This window comes from Coregonus lavaretus (genome assembly GCF_964263955.1).
Source record: "Coregonus lavaretus genome assembly, chromosome: 1".
Taxonomy (NCBI): domain Eukaryota; kingdom Metazoa; phylum Chordata; class Actinopteri; order Salmoniformes; family Salmonidae; genus Coregonus; species Coregonus lavaretus.
The window spans coordinates 44,270,959-44,294,620 of record NC_139988.1 but is presented as its reverse complement, the minus strand read 5'-3'; the positions used below and the strand labels follow the sequence as shown (position 1 = coordinate 44,294,620).

At 43.4% G+C, this 23,662-nt stretch overlaps 2 protein-coding genes across 2 annotated transcripts in view; both read right to left on the bottom strand.

The window, feature by feature from the left end:
* LOC311133224 (uncharacterized protein) overlaps positions 1-23,662 on the bottom strand; it is a gene marked incomplete at its 3' end in the record, with an annotated part of 46,790 nt that overhangs the window by 21,117 nt on the left and 2,011 nt on the right. The gene's annotated exons all lie outside the window — the stretch shown is intronic.
* Positions 19,459-21,563, bottom strand: LOC311116543 (uncharacterized protein; the record flags this gene model as incomplete). The annotated part of the gene is made up of 3 exons (XM_084157426.1): positions 19,459-21,056; positions 21,189-21,382; positions 21,468-21,563. The coding sequence occupies 3 exons, from the start codon at positions 21,561-21,563 to the stop codon at positions 19,742-19,744; spliced, it is 1,605 nt and encodes a 534-aa protein (XP_084013552.1). The 3' UTR covers positions 19,459-19,741.

Genomic DNA, 23,662 nt, shown 5'->3' with positions numbered 1-23,662 from the left:
GCTGTATCAGTATCATACAGTATTAGCATCACTGTGCCATTCCCCGTAAGAACACATTGCATGCAAAAATGAAAATCTCTCCTGTAGGCAGGAAATCTCTACCCACAAATTACAAAAAAGCATTAACAGATTACAAGTGAATTAAATGGGCAACCAGGATATTTTTTTTTACTAGGTACAGTAGTAAAGTTCATATGCAAAGTACTGCATGATATTATTGAATCATATCTAGGAGTCTAATGTAGGAGGATGGGCATTATTACACACAGTGGCCGGGACATTTGGAATTTCCCCTAATCAAATGTTGGACGTGCCTCCCAGTTGTTACTCCTTGTCCTATGGTTTAGAATGGAATCATAGACTTTGACAGAAATCGCATCATTGCATCTGTCCCATTATGGCATCTGTGAGAGTATGGGCAGCATCATTGAGGCCATTTCCATTTTGAAGTAGTCCATTTTCTTCTTCTACTACTACTTCTATGAGTTGGCAAACAAACTGAAAAGGTGCATAGTGCCACCTGGAGTGTGTTTTTTGAACAGGTATAAAGACTAGGTTGGCGATTTACTGCCACCTGCAGTTATGGAATGTTTGCTCACAAGTATAATTAATTGGCTGATCCCTCCTTATGACCCGGATGGAATCATGTGATCCTTCCATAACCCATAGTAAGTCCTAACCAGTTGACTACTTAAAAATGGTGAAAATCCTCAATGGCTTGCCCATGCTAAAACTGGCTTTTAGGCACTGGAGTCCCCTTTCTATCTCTATGGATGGAATTAAACTCTTCCCCCATACTGTTAGGAGCATGTCCTACAACAACCTCTTCAGCTCATGCTCTACCAGCTCATGCTCTACCAGCACCAACTCGCCTTCCGAATGTTCTATTCCCAGCCCATTGTTCTACGTCACAATGCCTGCTTCGCTATTGTTGGCAATGAGACCTGCCCTCGTTGAACTCGGAGGCTTACCTCAGGTAATTTATTATTAACAAGGTTACGGCTACTTCGTGAGCAAATTCACTGTCGCCTGGGTACACTTGTTGTGAACCACAGTACTAACGATGGCTGGCGCATTGCCATCAAACGTTAAACATTTTCTGGTCATGGTTAACCATATTTCTAAATACCCTAAACCTAACCCTGACTTGTAACACAATGCACCTATAACTGTAATGGTCACGGTCATTCTAACCCTAACACTAACTGTAACCCTGACTGGTAACACAATGCACTTACAGCTGTAATGGTCACCATTTTTCTAACCCTAATCCTAACCCTGACTTGTAATACAATGCACCTATAGCTGTAATGGTCACGGTAATTCTAACCCTAACACTAACTGTAACCCTGACTGGTAACAGCATGCACCTACAGCCGTAATGGTAACCTTAACCCTAACTGTAACCCTAACCCTGACTTGTAATACAATGCACCTATAGTTGTAATGGTAAACTTAACCCTAACTGTAACCCTAACCCTAACCTTGACTGGTAACACCATGCACCTACAGCCGTAATGGTAACCCTAACAGTAACCTTAAACCTGACTGGTAAAACAAGTCCAGCAATTGGATAACTTTTAATTGCCAAATATTTCCAATAGACGGCAGCATAAGACCACGAAGCATCAGTTAAGCGTCACTGCGCCACTCGTGGTCTAAGGCACTGCATCTCAATGCTTGAGGCGTCACTACAGACCCCCTGATTCGATTCCAGGCTGTATCACAACCGGCCATGATTGGGAGTCCCATATGGCGGCGCACAATTGACACAGCGTCGTCCGGGTTTGGCCGGTGTAGGCCGTCATTGTAAATAAGAATTTGTTCTTAACTGACTTGCCTAGTTAAATAAAGGTAAAATACAAACAAATAAAAAATAGGCTATAGCAGGAATATGATTGACATAAAATAGCATGCAACCAAAGACTATATGTCCCATGATTTTCTAAAATGGTTACTCATTACTCTACATATATATAAATCGTATTAGGCCTGTGTTGCTTTTGGGAGAGCAAAAAATAAAAAAATAACCATAGCAGGTATTGAACCACGGCCAAATAAAATAATCGCTAGTCAGATGCGCTGACCTCAACTCCAGTATACATACATTATAAAGTAATCTTAATATCTCATATAACAGTAATAGAAAACACAAAAGACTGCATCTAAAACAACCTGCGAATAAATTACATCATGCAACCCTCCCAGTTAACAAATTTACCTCAACATGCCCTTCGCTTGCGAGAGAAGACAGAGTGATCGCTGCAGTTTACAGCACGAGCTTTTGGCCGGGCTTGTTGAGTTGGCTACTTGTGCGAGAAGGCAGAGCGGCTCGATGCTGGTTGATGAATTTGACAATGAGTGTACTAGGAAAATACGTTTTTGTCGACCAGAGGTTACTGAATTAATGTTCAGGCTTATTGATAATTGTTATAGTACATTTTACATTTTAGTCATTTAGCAGACGCTCTTATCCAGACGACTTACAGTTAGTGAGTGCATATATATATATTTTTTTTCATACTTCATAGTAATTAAGTATAATTTGAAAACATGAGTATAAAAACAGGTAATAATAAACATGAATCATCATTATATTACTTCAAAGTAATCTGTTAAAAGCTTTTTCAGTCCTTCCTCTAGCGTTAGCAGTGTGGAAAGGGACAGAAAAAAGCACGCACGGGACTTTTCCTGTGAGGGTGAAGAGAAGGGGTGGGGTGGGAGGGAGTGGTGTATCCAGGGAGAAAACTAATCTTCTGAAATTTCATTTGTGGTTTTATGCTGCATTCTATTGGAATTATTTAGTAATTACAGTTCATTCATTTTCTTTAACAATCTGATCAGACCATCAAAGTTTCTAAGCCTAAGGTCACTGAATAAAGTGTATATCCTTACTTAAGTAGTAATTACTCAGAATTGCTAAATATTGCTAATTAATTTGATCACTTACAACCATAAAATAAACATTTACAGTGTAACAATAAAACTGATGGGCCATTCGCATATACAAAAAACACCATAGATTTAGTTAATTATTTAAAAAACACCTTCTTTACATGGGTAACATTATATGCCAAAGTAACACTCCCTTAACATATAAACACAGACACTGGACACAGAAAATGTGCTTTTTTAAATAAATCTGGTAGCTTTTAAAAGAGCCTTTGATTTGCTGAAATTCGGGTGTGCTGCCTGTCTGCCTGCCATGTCATCAGATAACTAAATGTGTGAATAATGAGAAGTTAATAAGTTATTGCCACGCTTTCACATAGAGGCCTAGTTCAAACCACAACATTTCTAACACACAAAAGGCAAATAGCAGCAGATAAATGGTAAGCTGGTTAAATAAAAGACTGCCCTTAGATCTTTCTGACTGCCATTGTTTTGGGAAAATAGGGACATGTCTGTCTATTTCGCCAAATATCTAAAAATGTATTTTAATGGTTTGAAGTTCAACACCATTTTAAATCAGGATAAATTATTATTTATAATTATGTATGTTTGGGCAGCTTATAATGCTGTTACCAATTGCTGGTAGTTAAAACGTCAAAAAATAAATAAAATACTCATGGAACTCTGAGATCATCCCATTGTTTCCTATAGAGGAAATATAGGTATGTCTGTTTATTTCACGAAATATCTCGCAATGTGTATATTTTGATTTTTTCAAGTCAGACACCATTTTAATCAGGATAATCTCCTCTTTCTAATTATGTAAGGCTGGGTAGCGTACTCCGTTGTCATCAGAAGCTAGCATTTAAAATGTAAAAAATTATAAATTATTGTTGGAACTCTGAGGCTGCCCGATTGTTTCCCTATGGGAAAATTCTACACAGACATGTCTGTCTATTTCACCAAATATCTCGCAATGTGTATATTTAGATTTTTTCAAGTCGGGCGCCATTTTAATCATCAGAATCTCCTCTTTCTAATTATGTAAGGCTGGGGAGTGTACTCCGTTGTCATCAAACGCTAGCACTGAAGTACTTTTTGACCTTGGAACGCTGAGCTCCCCCCATTGTTTTCCTATGGAGAGGCAAGCTGGTATATTTCGCAATGTGTATATTTGGATTTTTTCAAGTAGGACATCATTTTAATCAGGATAATCTCTTCTTTCTAATTATGTAAGGCTGGGCAGCGTACTCCGTTCCGTTGCCATCGATCGCTAGACCAGAAATAGTCAGAAGTTGCCATTTTTTCCGACTTCCTCGTTATGCAGACATAATCACACTTTGGCACCATCGCGGTGCGGATGTTTACTTTCTACACGAGTTGTTATTTTTCAGTTTCAGATTGTAGTAGTAAAATGAAAAGGTATAACATGTTTGGTGCCATTTAGGGAAAATTTAATTCTAAGGAGCATTCCAGTCAAAAGAGGCTCAGCGAAGGTTCGTTTCAATTAATTTGCTATGGCCTCGCACTAGTGTTCCAGCTCAACCAACGTTCTTTGGCCGTTTTTCAGCCTTGGGTGAAATTTGACTCGTTCTATTGTCCAACCTACCTCTATCATCTCATTTGCAGACTAATGTAAATCTACTGTTCCTAATGTGATGAGTAGATTGGATAGTGATAATTTAGGCTATTAATAAGCGCGTAGTAGCATAGGGTATATCAGATACATGTTTTGCTTTGCACTGGAAAAATGTGGCCTTTGATAAACATTGCAATTCTACTACACTTTAATGACTGGAGACATTAGCAGAATATTTTCTAATACAATGATAGCCTAGGCCTACTCTACTGACAACATATCAATAAAACGACCTTGTCTTGAATGACATGTAATCTAGGCGAAAAGGGGTCCTTGCTAAAAGGTATCCAGTTTTTGTCAAATTAATGTCATAAGTATTTTTTTTGCATTTTAGCTAACCCTAACCCTTTTCCTAACCTTAACATAATTTTCCTAACCTGCTACGTAAAGTCTCCTAGTCTGCTACGAAATGTTAAATATAACATTAATTTGACAAAAGCTTAATCCCTTCTAGCCATGGCCATGAAAAGGGGAGACGCAAATTGTATGACATGAGGTATACCCTGGAGGACATTATTGTCCAAAAAACTCCAGTGGTTATCATAAACTCAGCAAAAAAAGAAACGTCCTCTCACTGTCAACTGCGTTTATTTTCAGCAACATTAACATGTGTAAATATTTGTATGAACATAACAAGATTCAACAACTGAGACATAAACTGAACAAGTTCCACAGACATGTGACTAACAGAAATGGAATAATGTGTCCCTGAACAATGGGGGGGTCAAAATCTAAAGTAACAGTCAGTAACTGCTGCATTAAGTACTGCAGTGCATCTCCTCCTCATGGACTGCACCAGATTTGCCAGTTCTTGCTGTGAGATGTTACCCCACTCTTCCACCAAGGCACCTGCAAGTTCCCAGACATTTCTGGGGGGAATGGCCCTAGCCTTCACCCTCCGATCCAACAGGTCCCAGACGTGCTCAATGGGATTGAGATCCGGGCTCTTCGCTGGCCATGGCAGGAAATCACGCACAGAGCGGGCAGTATGGCTGGTGGCATTGTCATGCTGGAGGGTCATGTCAGGATGAGCCTGCAGGAAGGGTACCACATGAGGGAGGAGGATGTCTTCCCTGTAACGCACAGCGTTGAGATTGCCTGCAATGACAACAAGCTCAGTCCGATGATGCTGTGACACACTGCCCCAGACCATGACGGACCCTCCACCTCCAAATCGATCCTGTGCTAGAGTACAGGCCTCGGTGTAACGCTCATTCCTTCGAGGATAAACGCAAATCCGACCATCACCCCTGGTGAGACAAAACCGCGACTCGTCAGTGAAAAGCACTTTTTGCCAGTCCTGTCTGATCCAGCGACGGTGGGTTTGTGCCCATAGGCGACGTTGTTGCCGGTGATGTCTGGTGAGGACCTGCCTTACAACAGGCCTACAAGCCCTCAGTCTCTCTCAGCCTATTGCAGACTGTCTGAGCACTGATGGAGGGATTGTGCGTTCCTGGTGTAACTTGGGCAGTTGTTGTTGCCATCCTGTACCTGTCCCGCAAGTGTGATGTTCGGATGTACCGAACCTGTGCAGGTGTTGTTACACGTGGTCTGCCACTGCGAGGACAATCGGCTGTCCGTCCTGTCTCCCTGTAGCGCTGTCTTAGGCGTCTCACAGTACGGACATTGCAATTTATTGCCATGGCCACATCTGCAGTCCTCATGCCTCCTTGCAGCATGCCTAAGGCACGTTCACGCAGATGAGCAGGGACCCTGGGCATATTTCTTTTGGTGTTTTTCAGAGTCAGTAGAAAGGCCTCTTTAGTGTCCTAAGTTTTCATAACTGTGACCTTAATTGCCTACCGTCTGTAAGCTGTTAGTGTCTTAATGACCGTTCCACAGGTGCATGTTCATTAATTGTTTATGGTTCATTGAACAAGCATGGGAAACAGTGTTTAAACCCTTTACAATGAAGATCTGTGAAGTTATTTGGATTTTTACGAATTATCTTTGAAAGACAGGGTCCTGAAAAAGGGACATTTCTTTTTTTGCTGAGTTTATATTCATATAATAACCAAATTATAATTTGTTGAGAACTTTATTCATAAGGAGGGAAAATGTATGTACATGGCCTCAATGATAGGACAACCTGCCATGTTGACTATTGGTTGTCTCAGCCCAACAATAGATTTAATCTGTATATGACACAAAAACACCTGAATGAATTAAACACAACTAAACACTTAAGTGCCCTGATGGTATAGGTGACTTGAAGAAGTGATATTCTAACATCAGGAGTGCTTTTCATTTATTTATGTACTACTGTAGGTTCACCAGCTGACCTCTATCAAGACACCCATGTCGACTGGATTCCCACTGTGAAAATGAGCAATGTTGCAGCAGCATCAGTTTCTACTTCTACTTCAACCTTTTCCAGATATGAAAGGAGACATCCCTCAGTTATACGAGATGGGTGTCAAATGCTGTCCTTTGGACTATCTGAATGATTCTGTTTTGCCATTTGAGTAGAGCACCTTCACCTTGTCGTCATGACAAAAGTGCCCCCTTAAACCATATTAACATATCAAATGTGATTTGAAAAGTGTAAAAGACTATTGTTTATATTGTAAACATACTCTACTTGAATAATAGGCTACAGTGGGGAAAAAAAGTATTTAGTCAGCCACCAATTGTGCAAGTTCTCCCACTTAAAAAGATGAGAGAGGCCTGTAGTTTTCATCATAGGTACACGTCAACTATGACAGACAAAATGAGAGAAAAAAATCCAGAAAATCACATTGTAGGATTTTTAATGAATTTATTTGCAAATTATGGTGGAAAATAAGTATTTGGTCACCTACAAACAAGCATGATTTCTGGCTCTCACAGACCTGTAACTTCTTCTTTAAGAGGCTCCTCTGTCCTCCACTCGTTACCTGTATTAATGGCACCTGTTTGAACTTGTTATCAGTATAAAAGACACCTGTCCACAACCTCAAACAGTCACATTCCAAACTCCACTATGGCCAAGACCAAAGAGCTGTCAAAGGACACAAGAAACAAAATTGTAGACCTGCACCAGGCTGGGAAGACTGAATCTGCAATAGGTAAGCAGCTTGGTTTGAAGAAATCAACTGTGGGAGCAATTATTAGGAAATGGAAGACATACAAGACCACTGATAATCTCCCTCGATCTGGGGCTCCACGCAAGATCTCACCCCGTGGGGTCAAAATGATCACAAGAACGGTGAGCAAAAATCCCAGAACCACACGGGGGGATCTAGTGAATGACCTGCAGAGAGCTGGGACCAAAGTAACAAAGCCTACCATCAGTAACACACTACGCCGCCAGGGACTCAAATCCTGCAATGCCAGACGTGTCCCCCTGCTTAAGCCAGTACATGTCCAGGCCCGTCTGAAGTTTGCTAGAGTGCATTTGGATGATCCAGAAGAGGATTGGGAGAATGTCATATGGTCAGATGAAACTAAAATATAACTTTTTGGTAAAAACTCAACTCGTCGTGTTTGAAGGACAAAGAATGCTGAGTTGCATCCAAAGAACACCATACCTACTGTGAAGCATGGGGGTGGAAACATCATGCTTTGGGGCTGTTTTTCTGCAAAGGGACCAGGACGACTGATCCGTGTAAAGGAAAGAATGAATGGGGCCATGTATCGTGAGATTTTGAGTGAAAACCTCCTTCCATCAGCAAGGGCATTGAAGATGAAACGTGGCTGGGTCTTTCAGCATGACAATGATCCCAAACACACCGCCCGGGCAGCGAAGGAGTGGCTTCGTAAGAAGCATTTCAAGGTCCTGGAGTGGCCTAGCCAGTCTCCAGATCTCAACCCCATAGAAAATCTTTGGAGGGAGTTGAAAGTCGGTGTTGTCCAGCGACAGCCCCAAAACATCACTGTAGAGGAGATCTGCATGGAGGAATGGGCCAAAATACCAGCAACAGTGTGTGAAAACCTTGTGAAGACTTACAGAAAACGTTTGACCTGTGTCATTGCCAACAAAGGGTATATAACAAAGTATTGAGAAACTTTTGTTATTGACCAAATACTTATTTTCCACCATAATTTGCAAATAAATTCATTAAAAATCCTACAATGTGATTTTCTGGATTTTTTTTTCTCATTTTGTCTGTCATAGTTGATGTGTACCTATGATGAAAATTACAGGCCTCTCTCATCTTTTTAAGTGGGAGAACTTGCACAATTGGTGGCTGACTAAATACTTTTTTCCCCCACTGTATATTGTTATGGGTGAAATTAAGTTTTGTCATCTCTGCTTTGCCTAACCCCATTGAATAAAACATATGTCTTATAGCCCAACTATTTTCTTTCTTTTTTTACAATTTAAACACATTTAGCATAGACAATGTAATTGTTGTGGTAGTCTTAGGAAAACCATCTTCATTATCACAGTCGCACCTCCAAGTGCCACTCAGACCTTCTGGGAGAAAAGTATCTGGCATTGAACTTGGTGGTAGTAGTTATGTGTATCTTTTAAGCTAAGGATCCCATCATCTCCTGCTTCCATACATTTCACCACCTAGATTACAAGGGTTGGATTTGCTTTAAACAATTTCATGTCAGCACAAGGCATGTACAAAATCTAATATAATGATTAGCCTCATATACATTTTCTACTGGTATCGTTTTTAAATTGAGCACATGTAGCAGAACAATATGTAAACAATGTGTGCGTTAAGCTATTCTCTGCTTCAGATGCACAATGTCAAGTGCTGCATTGCAAATGCCCATAAGGCTAATGCCATCATACTGTAGGCCAGTGGTTCCCAACTTCAGTCCTCGAGTACCCCCAACAGTACAGTTTTGTTGTAGCCCTGGACAAACACACCTGATTCAACTTGTCAACTAATCATCAGGCCCTCTGAGTTGAATCAGGTATGTTTGTCCGGGGCTACAACAGAAATGTGCTGTTGGGGGTATTTGTATTTGTGGTCCTCTGTAGCTCAATTGGTAGAGCATGGCGCTTGTAACGCCAGGGTAGTGGGTTCGATCCCCGGGACCACCCATACGTAAACATTTATGCACACATGACTGTAAGTCGCTTTGGATAAAAGCGTCTGCTAAATGGCATATTATTATTATTGTATTTATTAGGGATCCCCATTAGCTGCTGTCAAGGCAGCAGTTACTCTTCCTGGGGTCCAAACATATTAAAGCACTTACATTACATATAAAACAAAATATAAAACAGTACATCATATGACATTATTACACCACTACCTATCTACAATACAAAATGTTTAATACCACCATACAGCAATATCACAATGTGTGCGTATGCATGTGTCTATACCCTTGTGTGTGTCTCTTCACAGTCCCCATTGTTCCATAAGGTGGGTGGCCTAGACAGCTGCCCTGGGGAATTCCTGATTCTACCTGGATTATGTTTGAGAGGCTTCCACTAAAGAACACCCTCTGTGTTCTGTTAGACAAGTAACTCTATCCACATTATAGCAGGGGGTGTAAAGCCATAACACATACGTTTTTCCATCAGCAGACTATGATCGATAATGTCAAAAGCCGCACTGAAGTCTAACAAAACAGCCCCCACAATCTATTTATCATCAATTTCTCTCAGCCAATCATCAGTCATTTGTGAAAACTGCTGTGCTTGTTGAATGTCCTTCTCTATAAGCATGCTGAAAGTTTGTTGTCAATTTGTTTACAGTAAAATAGAATTGTTTCTGGTCAAACACAATTTTTTCCAATAGTTTACTAAGGGTTGGTAACAGGCTAATTGGTCGGCTATTTGAGCCAGTAAAGGGGGCTTTACTACTCTTAGGTAGCGGAATGACTTTTGCTTCCCTCCAAGCCTGGGGACACACACATTCTAGTAGGCTTAAATTGAAAATATGGCAAATAGGAGTGGCAATATCGTCCGTTATTATCCTCAGCAATTTTCCATTCAAGTTGTCAGACCCCGGTGGCTTGTCATTGTTAACAGACAGCGATACTTTTTTCACCTCTTCCACACTCACTTTACGGAATTCAAAATTACAATGCTTCGTAATTTGGTCAGATATACTTGGATGTGTAGTGTCAGCAATTGTTGCTGGCATGTCATGCCTAAGTTTGCTAATCTTGCCAATTAAAAAAATATTAAAGTAGTTGGCAATATCAGTTGGTTTTGTGATGAATGAGCCATCTGATGCAATGAATGATGGAGCTGTTTGCCTTTTTTCCCAAAATGTCATTTAAGGTGCTCCAAAGCTTTTTACTAGCATTCTTTATATAATTTATATTTTGTTTCATAGTGTAGTTTCTTCTTCTTTTTATTCAGTTTAGTCACAATATTTCTCAATTTGCAATATGTTTGCCAATCGGTTGTGCAGCCAGACTTATTTGCCATTCCTTTTGCCTCATCCCTCTCAACCATACAATTTTTCAATTCCTCATCAATCCATGGGGATTTAACAGTTTTTACAGTAATTTTCTTAATGGGTGCATGCTTATTAGTAACTGGAATAAGCAATTTCATAAATGTGTCAAGTGCAGTTTCTGTTTGCTCCTCATTACACACCACGGACCAACATATATTCTTTACATCAACAACATAAGAATCACTACAAAACTTATTGTATGACCTCTTATACACAATATTAGGCCCAGCCTAGCTATGGCTACTATATTGTGATCACTACATCCAATGGATTTGGATACTGCTTTTAAACAAATCTCTGCAGCATTAGTAAAGATATGATCAATACATGTTGATGATTTAATTCCTGTACTGTTTGTAAGCACCCTGGTAGGTTGACTGATAACCTGAACCAGGTTGCAGGCACTGGTTACAGTTTGAAGCTTTCTCTTGAGTGGGCAGCCTGATGAAAGCCAGTCAATATTTAAATCACCCAGAAAGTATACCTCTCTATTGATATCACATTATCAAGCATTTCACACGTTATCCAGATACTGACTGTTAGCACTTGGTGGTCTATAGCAGCTTCCCACCAGAATTGGCTTTAGGTGGGGCAGATGAAACTGTAGCCATATTACTTAAACAGTATTTAACATGAGATCCTCTCTAATCTTCACAGGAATGTGGTTCTGAATATAAACAGCAACACCTCCACCATTGGCATTTCTATCTCTTCTGTAAATGTTATAACCTTATATTGCTACCACTGTATCATCAAAGGTATTATCTAAGTGAGTTTCAGAGATAGTCAGAATATGAATGTCATCTGTTACTAGCAAATTATTGATTTCATGAACCTTGTTTCTTAAGCTACATATGTTAACGTGGGCTATTTTGAGCACTTTTCTTCTGGGATGCTTACTTGTTTTTATTGCTTTACTGGGAAGCTTAGCAGCAGTAGATGTGCTCATTCATGTTCTTTATGTTAGTGCAGGGTGAGCTGCACACAGTGGACTGCCTCCTCGGGAACACCCGCTCAGTGCTAACAGTATAAATCTGGTTCTTAGGCACATGATTACTGCACACAATAGCTGTAGGATCAGCAGAGGTATTCAGGGCAGTTAGAGGGACATAAATTAGGTTACTTATATTGTGTCTACTGACGCCCCTGATGTAATGTACATTTGCTGAAGCATTTTGACAACTCTGCGTCACAATGGTAGGGATTAGCTGAGCTGGGCTTGGGTCATTGCTAAGTCATTGTCTCAACGCAGCCTTATAATGCTGTGAAAGGATCCAGGAACCCAAATTATTTGGGTGGATCCCATCCTCCTTATAAAACGGGCCTCTTGTTGGGAGTGTAGACTGGGCAGAAGACTGCCTTTCGAAGGAAGTGAGAGATCCGAACAGTTGAGTCGGGCGATGGAAGACGCAGGCCAAGACGGCGACACAAGTCCAGAGGATAGAATAGATGCCGGAAGGGAAAGGAGGGGGAAAATGGAGTCCTTTGAGAAGGCAAGAAACCGATGGTGGTTAGGAGAAATGCAGTATTATCATAAGGAGACGTATACTTGGATGAATGAGGAGGAATGGAGGGAAAAAGAGAGGCAGAGGAGGACTAAGAGAGAGAGGGAGGAAGACTGAGTTTGAGTCTGGAAAAAATGGCGGGAAAAAGGGGGAAGGTTTGTTAAAGAAGAGTGGTAGGAAATGTAAGCAAAGTGAGCTGAAGAAAGGAGGAGAAATGGAAATTAATGAGGGTGAAGTATCGGAGGTGGTAGGTGTGGTGAAGTGCTCGGAGTCAGAGGCTTGCACAGTGGGTCAGGATAAAGATTAGTCTGTGACAGTAGGAGTGAAGTTTGTGGAAAAAGTGTATCCTTGCCTTTTGGCTGATCCATTTGTGGTTTCAAGATGGGTGAAAAAAGCGTTGGGTATAGTGGAATCGGTGAGGGTAACCAGAAGTGGTCTAGTGATAATTGTTTGTGTTTCTGTTGGGCTGAGGGAGAAGGCGCTCAGAGTTAGACAAATGAGGGAAAGAATTGTGAAATGTTTCGCTCTCAAGAAAAGGGCGCCATTGAAAGGAGTGATTACTGGGTTAGCAGTAAATGTTAAAGTGGACCAACTGAAGGAGAAGATTCCCGGTGTGTGTGAGGCTCGTCATTTGGTGCGACGCAAACAGGGTGGCGAGAGTGGGGAAACAGAAGAGTAATTGTCTGTTCTTTTGAGTTTTGAAGTTGAGTCTTTGCCTGATAAAGTGAAATTAGGATATATAAGTTATCCTGTGCGAGCTTATGTGCCGAGTACATTACGATGTTACATGTGTCAAACTTATGGGCATGTGGCAGCAGTATGTAGGAGGGAGATTCCAAGGTGTGAGAAGTGTGCAGAAGGGCATGAGACAAAGTAGTGTGAAGCAGTGGGGAAAGTGGTGGTATGTGCTAATTGTAGGGGTGGCCATGGGGCTGGGGATCAGACATGTCCAGTGCGAGAGAAGCAGGTTGAGGTTTCCAGGGTAAGAGTAGAGAAGAAATTGTCATATGCGGAGGCAGTGAAGAAAGTAGAGGAAGAGGGGTCAAGGGGGGGGAGTGGTGAGAGTAAGAGATATGTACCAGTACAGTGGGATAGGCAAGCAAGTGATATATGTTTCAGTAAGATTGGATTTTTAGCGTTTATAGCAATGGTTATTAATTGTACTGCAGGGATGGAACGTAAGTCGAAGAAAATTGAGGTTGTGGTGGCAGCTGCAGAGAGATATTTGGGTGTGCGAGACTTGACAGCAGAAGAGTTACAGGGAGTGTTAAGTGGTGATGTCCCATCATTTCAGGTTGAGGGCATGAGGTAGGAGTGAGTATATTTAAATAGTGGAGAAGGGTGGGGTTAATTATTAGTAATAGTTTTGAATTTTGAGTGTAGTGTTAGATGGTAGGGTATTTCTTTGCTTTGTTTTATTTTATTTTTCAAGGAAAAGAAAAGGGAGTTGTACTCCAGTCTAGTAGGTGGCGGTTAATGCAACAAATTGGATGCCAACCGCCGTTAAACCTCATTGAAGAAGAAGAAGAAGAAGAAGGAGTGTAGACCCGTGGTCCTGTGTAGCTCAGTTGGTAGAGCATGGCGCTTGCAACGCCAGGGTTGTGGGTTTGATTCCCACGGGGGGCCAGTATGAAAGAAATGTATGCACTCACTAACTGTAAGTCGCTCTGGATAAGAGCGTCTGCTAAATGTAGACTGCACAGGGATATGTAGTGGTTCATAGGGACCGTGATATAGGGGGAGGGAGGGGGGGGGTGTGCCACCTTCATAAAGCAAGGAATTCCCTACAAGATGATAGGCAAAGGTATTGAATAGGAGTATGTGGAGGTGTGGCTGAGAGGAGGGGTGCTAGTGGTAGTGAATTACTAATACCACTAGTCAGATATTGGACGTGAGAGGGTGGAGGGCCAGGAAAGAAGTAAGGTAATGTAATGTAATGTAATGTGGTGTGGGGATTTTAACGCCCACAACATGCTTTGGGGGGGGGGAACAGATGGATGGAAATGGACAAGTGATGGAAAATTTGATAGAAAAGAAAGATCTGGTGTGCCTGAATGATGGCAGAGGGACCAGGATTGATGTAGCCACAGGGAAAGAGTCTGCCTTGGACCTCACTCTGGTATCTAGTGCGGTGGGAGGTATGGGATGAGTCGACAGTAGGGAGTGATCATTACCCCATTCTATGCACAGTAGGCCGAAGGGAGGAGGAGGTGTTAGTGGAGGGAGTAGGCAGGTGAGTGTTTGGAAGGGCAAAGTGGGATCAATTTCAGGAGCTGAGTGAGCAGGTGATGGCTCGGGTGGATATGAGAGGGGATATAGATAGTATGAATAACTGGGTGAGAACATCGTTAGTGGGGGCAGCTACTGAGGCTATACCTAAGAGTTCAGGGAGGAGGAGGAAAGCAGTTCCATGGAGGAATGTGGGGCAATGGTGAGGATTAGGAACAGGGCATTTAGAGTACTGAAAAGGACACATCATTTCCAACATCTGATTCAATATAAGCAGGCGCAGGCCATGGTAAGGAGAACTATCTGTCAGGCAAAGAGGTCATGTTGGCATCGGTTCTGTGACACCATTGGAAGGGCGACACCTGTGGGAGAAGTGTGGGGGATGATTAAGAGGATGAGTGGGATCAGAAGGGAGTGGGATTATCCAGTGTTGAGGATGTGGCAGTAACATATGAGGAGAAAGCAGAGATTATGGTCAAAGCATTTGTTCAAGTGCATAGCTCAGCAAATCTGTCAGAGGAGGGGCAGAGGGGGAGAGAGAACACGAGAGAGGAGCATCCTGGAGTGCTGGAAAGGAGGGAGGATGTAAATGATGCGTTGAGTGCACCATTTACCAGGGCAGAGGTGAAAAGAGCAATAGGTAAGGGAGGGTTAACTTCACCTGGGAAAGATGAGGTGTGCTATGTTATGTTGGCCCATCTTAGTGATGAGGCACTGGATAAGGTATTGGTGTTGTGCGAGGAGGGGAAACTACCAGGCAGTTGGAAGGAGGCAGTAGTGGTACCAATCCGGAAGCCCAGGAAGGATCCAACGAAGCCAACAAGCTATCGGCCAATAGCTTTAACATCACATGTATGTAAGATTATGGAACGTATGATCACGGAGAGGCTAACTTACTTCCTGGAGAGCAGAGGGCTAGTACCGCCACATCAGAGTGGGTTCAGGAAGGGTAGGGGAACTATGGATCCAGTGCTCTGCTTAGAAGCAGAGGTTAGGAAGGCTCAGGTGAACAAGGAAACTGTTGTAGCTGTCTTTTTTGATGTGGAGAAGGTGTATGATATGATGTGGAAGGAGGGGTTGTTAATCAAGCTAGATATTATGGGGGTAGGAGGAAGAATGTACTACTGGATAAAGGATTTCCTGTTTGGAAGGTCTATCCAGGTGAGGGTGGGGAAGTCTTTATCAGGCAGCTACTTGGTGGATAATGGTACACCGCAGGGGAGCGTGATTAGTCCTCTGTTGTTCTCAATCATGATCAATGATGTTTACTCTCAGGTACAGCCGGATATAGGGAGGTCGATATTTGCAGATGATGGTGCCTTATGGAAGAGGGGAAGAAATGTGCCATTCATAGTCAGGAAGGTGCAGGAAGCAATTGATGAGGTAGAGCGGTGGGCACTAATGTGGGGATTCAGGTTCTCTGTAGAGAAAACTCAAACAGTGTTCTTTACCAGGAGGAAGGTGGGAGATGAGGTATGCATGAGGTTATATTGGAGAAACCTGGAGAGGGTGGGGGCCTTCAGGTTCCTTGGGGTATACTTTCATACTAGACTGACCTGGGCAGAACACATTGAGAGAGTGGTGGGAAAGTGTAAGAAGGTGCTAAATGTGATGCGCTGTCTGATGGGGAAGGAGTGGGGGGCTGGGCGTTCCTCATTGAAGACCATGTATGTTGCATTGATCCGATCTGTAATAGATTATGGAAGTATAGCATATGGTTCGGCAGCCCGGACCTCACTGGAAAGGCTAGATGTCATACAGGGGCAAGGACTCAGAATATGTAGTGGGGCGTTTCGAACGTCCCCAGTGGCTGCATTACAGGTGGAGATGGGGGATATGCCATTGTAGATTAGGAGACAGCAGCTGGAAATGAATTATTGGGTCAACCTACAGGGACATGGGGTGTCTCATCCTGCGAAAGGGATTTTACAGGCATGCTGGGAACATGAGCGAAGACAGAACACGAGCTTTGGGTGGATGGGTAATACCCAGGCGAAGGAGATGGGGCTGTATGGAAGGGAGTTTAGTCCAACGGTAGTTATTCCTGTAAATCCACCATGGCTACTCCCGCCTCCAGTAGTTGAACTAGAAGTGTTGGAGAGACTACAGAAAGATAGGGAGGGTGTTGATCCAGCTGATTTCTTTAAGAGACGTCTGGAAACTGTATCAGGATTTTGTGGCCATTTACACAGATGGTTCAAAAGATCCAAGGACAGGACGTACTGGGTCAGCATTTGTAGTGCAGGAATGTGGGGTGGAAGTCAGGAAACGTATTACAGATCATCTGGCTGTATATACGGCGGAGCTGATGGCCATACTGTTGGCCTTGCAGTGGGTGGAGGAAGCTAAGCCAGACAGAGTAGTTATTTGCTCTGACTCATGCACAGTGTTAATGAGTCTCCAGTCCTTTAGCTCACGTAGCAGACAAGATCTGCTTTATGAGGTGCTACAAACCCATGGCAGGATTAAACAGATGGGTATTCAGATAAGATTTACTTGGGTTCCAGCCCATGTGGGGGTGGAGGGGAACGAGGCTGTAGATGCACAGGCTAAACAAGCACTTAGTAGTGGGGATGTTTATGTTGAAGTGTCAATAAGCAAGGCAGAGGCAAAAATACTGATATATACAGTGATGATGCAGAGGTGGCAGGAACAGTGGAATATAAATATTAAGGGAAGGCATTTATTTCAAGTACAGAGGAAAGTTGGGGAGGGGAGGACGGCAGGAAGGGACAGAAGAGAGGAGGCTATATTTACAAGATTAAGGGTGGGACACAGCCAGTTGAATAAGACATTAAGCGTGATAGGAAAGCATCCTTCTGGAAAATGTGATTATTGTCAGGAAATAGAGACTGTGGAGCATGTATTGCTACAGTGTGGGCAGTATCAGAGGGAAAGAGAGAGGATGAGATTAAGTATGAGGGAGAAGGGGATACAGGAAATTAGTTTAAAGAGTATATTGAGTAGAACGTCATTAGATATAGTATCAACCGCCCATAAACCCCACTGAAGAAGAAGAAGAAGCGTGTAGACTGCTTTGCGGGAGGTCGCTGTCTTCGGCTTCCACGGCTCGTGACCATCGTTGATTGCCTGTCTCCTCATGCTGTCCTCCTTCAACGGCGCTATCAGATGGGGGAGCTCCGGGCAACACCGACCAGTCGGATAACGACAAACGACAAGGCGGAGATGCATCCAACAAGCGCGAACGCCGTCCAGCCACCGGCGTAGAAAATGTAAACATTCCACTCTGCGTTTTCCCCAGTTTCTTACGTAGGCTGGCGACCTGCGTGATCAAGGAAGCCACCTCAAGCCTATATTCCTCGGCAAGTAAACAATTGCCACATTGGAACTCTGAGTAATCCGGTTTGCCCCGAAACAAAGAGTAATAGATACAGCTCCTACAGCGCTGGAACCGTTCATTTAGTTCTCCAGACAAAGAGGGCTCCATTGCAAAACTCATCTGGTACCAACTTCGTTAGCATGATGGCTAGCAGTTTAGCGTCGCTGTCAAGTAGGCTTCAACCTGTCTCTTAAGCGGGATTCCGGGACAAGAAATAGCGGTCATAGCTGTTAAAAGCTAACCGCGTCATGGAATCCACGCAAACATAAGTTCTGTATTCGTATTTATGAATAACGTTTTTGTTTTAATCAAAAATAACAGAGTGTTTTCCAGCATACAATGTTCAGCTGCGCACTCTGATGACGCAGGATGGATTGAAAAGACTGGAGTTGGGAATCACTGCTGTAGGCCTATGGCTGCATTGGTGTTGCATGCCATTATCAGCTGCAAAATGTGTTCACATAGCTGATATCCTGCAAAAAATAGTGACAATCAGATAAAACTAATTGGAGAGCTTACGTTCATTTGAGAATGCAACACAGAAACAGACAAATTAGAGACATATTTCCTTCCCCTCTTTATTGCAGGATTGTGAACTGTGATCAATCAACATTGACACTAGTTATTCTTGAATAATAGTTAAGTTAACAATGAAAACAAGTTTAAACACTTAACTTCAAAGAATCAACACTATTTCATATGATTTCAAAGTGTACAAGTAAGCTAACTCCTATGTAAAGGTTAGACATTTTAGTAAGAAGTAGGCTATTATTACTAAAGCATAATCTCAGGTGAACAAAAAAAAGTCAATACCATAGGGGGCCAACCTCGCGCCACTGATCCCTGATCTACAGGTGGAGCAGACTTCTGTTCCAGCCCAGTAATAGCACACTTGATTATTAACTAATTAGGTTTAATACATTGAATCAGGTGTGTTAGTGCTGGGCTGGAACAGAAGCGTGCACACCCAGCAGGGTTGGTCTTCTCCAGTTCTAATAGGTTTATTAGAATACAGCCACCTCCACAGGTAAACACATGTTCAATTATGTAAAACAATGACTGTTTGTTATGTGTTTTATTAAACCGCAATGTTGAAACTTTTTTCTCTCTCTTTACATATCTACAGTTCATAGCACCTGCCCTCAAGGCATGTCCACCTCCTCCAAGATTTCTGCAGCTTCCTCCAGAGGTATTAATGGAGCACTCCATCACTCTCCTTCTTGGTAAAATATGTTAGCACATTGTGTGTGACTTATAAACTATTTTTGTTCACAAAATGTGCTAACATATTTTACCAAGAAGGAGAGTGATGGAGTGATGCATTAATACCTCTGGAGGAAGCTGCAGAAGTCTTGGAGGAGGTGGACATGCCTTGAGGGCAGGTGCTATGAACTGTAGATATGTAAAGAGAGAAAAAAAAGTTTCAAATTGCGGTTTAATAAAACACATAACAAACAGTCATTGTTTTTCATAATTTAACATGTGTTTACCTGTGGAGGTGGCTGTATTCGAATTGCAGGCTGCTATGGTGGTGTGACCAGGGGAGATAGAGGAGGCAGTTGGTCCACAGGAGGCTGCGTTGGTGGAGACAGACAGACGGGGTGGACAAAACTGCCGACGATGGCTTGGAGGAGCTGGTGTTTGTAATGGTGGGGTTGAGGGGCCGACGATGGTGTGGCCGGGAGAGTAGGCACATGGCCTTCTTCTGCAGCTGGGGACTCCGGCGGCTCCTACAGGTGTTGCACACTGGGAGGCACTGGCAGTGGTGATGCAGCTGTCAGGAGTGGTTCCAGCGGGGGGGTCCAGCAGAGGCGATGGCGTCAATGGTCTCATCCATGGCAGCCCTCTCCTGTGCCCTCTGTGTTCTGAGGGCTGCCCAACGCTCTTTCTCCTCTGCCTCGGCCCTCTCCTGCTCACCCCTCTCCTGCCACTGGTGCGTGTATTCCTCCCCGGTGAGGCTTGTGGCGACCACAGGGAGTCTTCTGTATCGGTCTAGCCGATACTTAAGGATGTGCCCCAGGTCCTTCGCTATAAGCCCCCCCTCTAGGGGGTGCTCTTCTAAAGCTGGGACTGGAGCAGGGGCTGGGACTGGAGCAGGGGCTGAGGGTCCTCCTGTGGTTGCTGGGGAGGAGGTGCTGATGGACGGCACAGTGCTGCTGGTTCCAGGAGAGGCGGTGGTGGGACCCGGTAGGGAACGAGACAGCATTAAACGGGACCCTTCAACGGCTGAAGGGTCAAAAGGGAAGAGGCCACACTTCTTAAACCCTTCCACCACATAGCGCATGTCCTTGCAGTGCTGGTACGGGTAGCGGAATACTCTGGCAAATTCTGATTTGTTTACCATATAGGTGTGGTCAAAATAGCTAATGTCTCCAGCTACCTTGGAGAACTCAGCCTTTAAAGGGCCAAAGTATGCCATGTCCAGCGGCTGCAGCACATGGGTGCAGTGTGGTGGAAGACAAAGAAGTATAACCCCTTCCCTTAGTGCCGCCGCGAGCACCTCCGGGTCCATGTGGCTCTTGTGCCCATCGAAGAGGAGAAGGAGAGGGCGCTCCTTCACTGCATGCTTAATGAAGTGCTGAAACCACTTCCTGAACAGGTCCCCGTCAATGTAGCCACTGTTTGACCATCCATACAAAGCTTGGGGGGGGCCTCTCAGTGTGTAGTGGCCACTGGGGAAACACTTGGGGTAGATGATAAACGGGGGGACGTCCTCCCCAGCGGCGTTGAAGCAGGCCTGCACTGTGATGTGCTCCTTAGTCCCCGGAGCCTGCTGGTACACGAGTTTTGCACCCCGGGGAGCCAGCACTTTGTGCCTCCTCTGGTCGCTACGAAACCCAGACTCATTGCAGTTATATATTTGTCTGGGTTTCTCCCTCAACCCATTCTCCTCCAAGTGCTTCTCATAAGAAGTGAAGAAGGTGTCCATCGTCGGACATGTGGCACACTCAGCTCTCCCCCTGTCCAGGGTGTCCGGCCTCCTCATGCTCAGGTTCTTGTGCCTCCTCATGCTCAGGTTCTTGTGCCTCCTCCTGAACATTTCCCACCACCTCTTCCCCAGTGGTGGGATTGTTTCCCCTGGGTGCCGAAACCTACAATAGAATAGAATATATAATTGTCCATCCAGGATGAAAATGTTTTTTTGGCATCACCATTCACATCACACACATTGATAACAGTCAGTCCAGCATTCTACATACATAAACACATAGAACACCAAATACCTGCGTATTTTGTCAGCGTATTTCATCAGCCTCTGTCTGGTGAAGGGGAACCCATGGCTGGCGCAGTAGATACAGTACTGCACCAGAGAATTTTCATCCTCTGGTGCAAGCAATGTGGGTGGTCCACTACGACAACCATGGGTCACCCGGCCGCTCAGCCTGTCCGCCAGGGTCTGCCGAGGTACACCACGCACCTTGGTAGATAAGAAAATAAAACTGATACTAGCAGATAAAAATCACATACACGTGGTAATCTCCTAAAAACAAAAGATGCCTAACCTTGGCAGCCTGGCGGATAGCCATCCCTGCCCCGCAGTCCTCCATGGCATGGAACATGTCCACCTCGCTCCACTGCTTCCTCTTGACTTTCTCCATGCTGTGGTGGTAAATACATGTAGCTAAATAACTTGGCATACTATACACATTTTAGAAAAAAAACTCAATCTGAATATGTATAAACATTTACATTTCAAAGCTAAGGGATTGAAAGGTGATGAAAGTTCTCACAATAACTGAAAGTGTACTCACATTTTTTGTTTGTTATCTGTAATGAAAATTAGTGTCCCAATTAGTTTAATATTGATGCATACATTGTAACATTGGCTAAATACTGCCTCTATGTAGCTGTTGTAAGATGAAACATAGCCAACAGTGATAGGTGTCAAAAAGTTCATGGTTCAAAGTTTGCAGATTGTGCAAAACGCCCCCATCAGAGGACTCCAATTTTGATACAGTAAAGCTTGACAACATTCAGCTGTTTTCGTGATATGTATTATCTAACACTTAAAATGAATTTCATTTTTGCTTACTTAGCAGTTCTATCAGCATTTAGCAACTAAGCTAGCAACATTAGAAAATCTGTTAGCTATATTTCAGAGGTAAAAAGTTGGATATTAAATGATGTGTGGTCTGTCGCGCAGTTGAATATTACAATATACAGCGTGTCCCACAAAATGTGTATATACAGTGGGGAGAACAAGTATTTGATACACTGCCGATTTTGCAGGTTTTCCTACTTACAAAGCATGTAGAGGTCTGTAATTTTTATCATAGGTACACTTCAACTGTGAGAGACGGAATCTAAAACAAAAATCCAGAAAATCACATTGTATGATTTTTAAGTAATTAATTTGCATTTTATTGCATGACATAAGTATTTGATACATCAGAAAAGCAGAACTTCATATTTGGTACAGAAACCTTTGTTTGCAATTACAGAGATCATACGTTTCCTGTAGGTCTTGACCAGGTTTGCACACACTGCAGCAGGGATTTTGGCCCACTCCTCCATTCAGACCTTCTCCAGATCCTTCAGGTTTCGGAGCTGTCGCTGGGCAATACGGACTTTCAGCTCCCTCCAAAGATTTTCTATTGGGTTCAGGTCTGGAGACTGGCTAGGCCACTCCAGGACCTTGAGATGCTTCTTATGGAGCCACTCCTTAGTTGCCCTGGCTGTGTGTTTGGGGTCGTTGTCATGCTGGAAGACCCAGCCACGACCCATCTTCAATGCTCTTACTGAGGGAAGGAGGTTGTTGGCCAAGATCTCGCGATACATGGCCCCATCCATCCTCCCCTCAATACGGTGCAGTCGTCCTGTCCCCTTTGCAGAAAAGCATCCCCAAAGAATGATGTTTCCACCTCCATGCTTCACGGTTGGGATGGTGTTCTTGGGGTTGTACTCATCCTTCATCTTCCTCCAACCACGGCGAGTGGAGTTCAGACCAAAAAGCTCTATTTTTGACAACATGACCTTCTCCCATTCCTCCTCTGGATCATCCAGATGGTCATTGGCAAACTTCAGACGGGCCTGGACATGCGCTGGCTTGAGCAGGGGGACCTTGCGTGCGCTGCAGGATTTTAATCCATGACGGCGTAGTGTGTTACTAATGGTTTTCTTTGAGACTGTGGTCCCAGCTCTCTTCAGGTCATTGACCAGGTCCTGCCGTGTAGTTCTGGGCTGATCCCTCACCTTCCTCATGATCATTGATGCCCCACGAGGTGAGATCTTGCATGGAGCCCCAGACCGAGGGTGATTGACCGTCATCTTGAACTTCTTCCATTTTCTAATAATTGCACCAACAGTTGTTGCCTTCTCACCAAGCTGCTTGCCTATTGTCATGTAGCCCATCCCAGCCTTGTGCAGGTCTACAATTTATCCATGATGTCCTTACACAGCTCTCTGGTCTTGGCCATTGTGGAGAGGTTGGAGTCTGTTTGATTGAGTGTGTGGACAGGTGTATTTTATACAGGTAATGAGTTCAAACAGGTGCAGTTAATACAGGTAATGAGTGGAGAACAGGAGGGCTTCTTAAAGAAAAACGAACAGGTCTGTGAGAGCCGGAATTCTTACTGGTTGGTTGGTGATCAAATACTTATGTCATGCAATAAAATGCAAATTAATTACTTAAAAATCATACAATGTGATTTTCTGGATTTTTGTTTTAGATTCCGTCTCTCACAGTTGAAGTGTACCT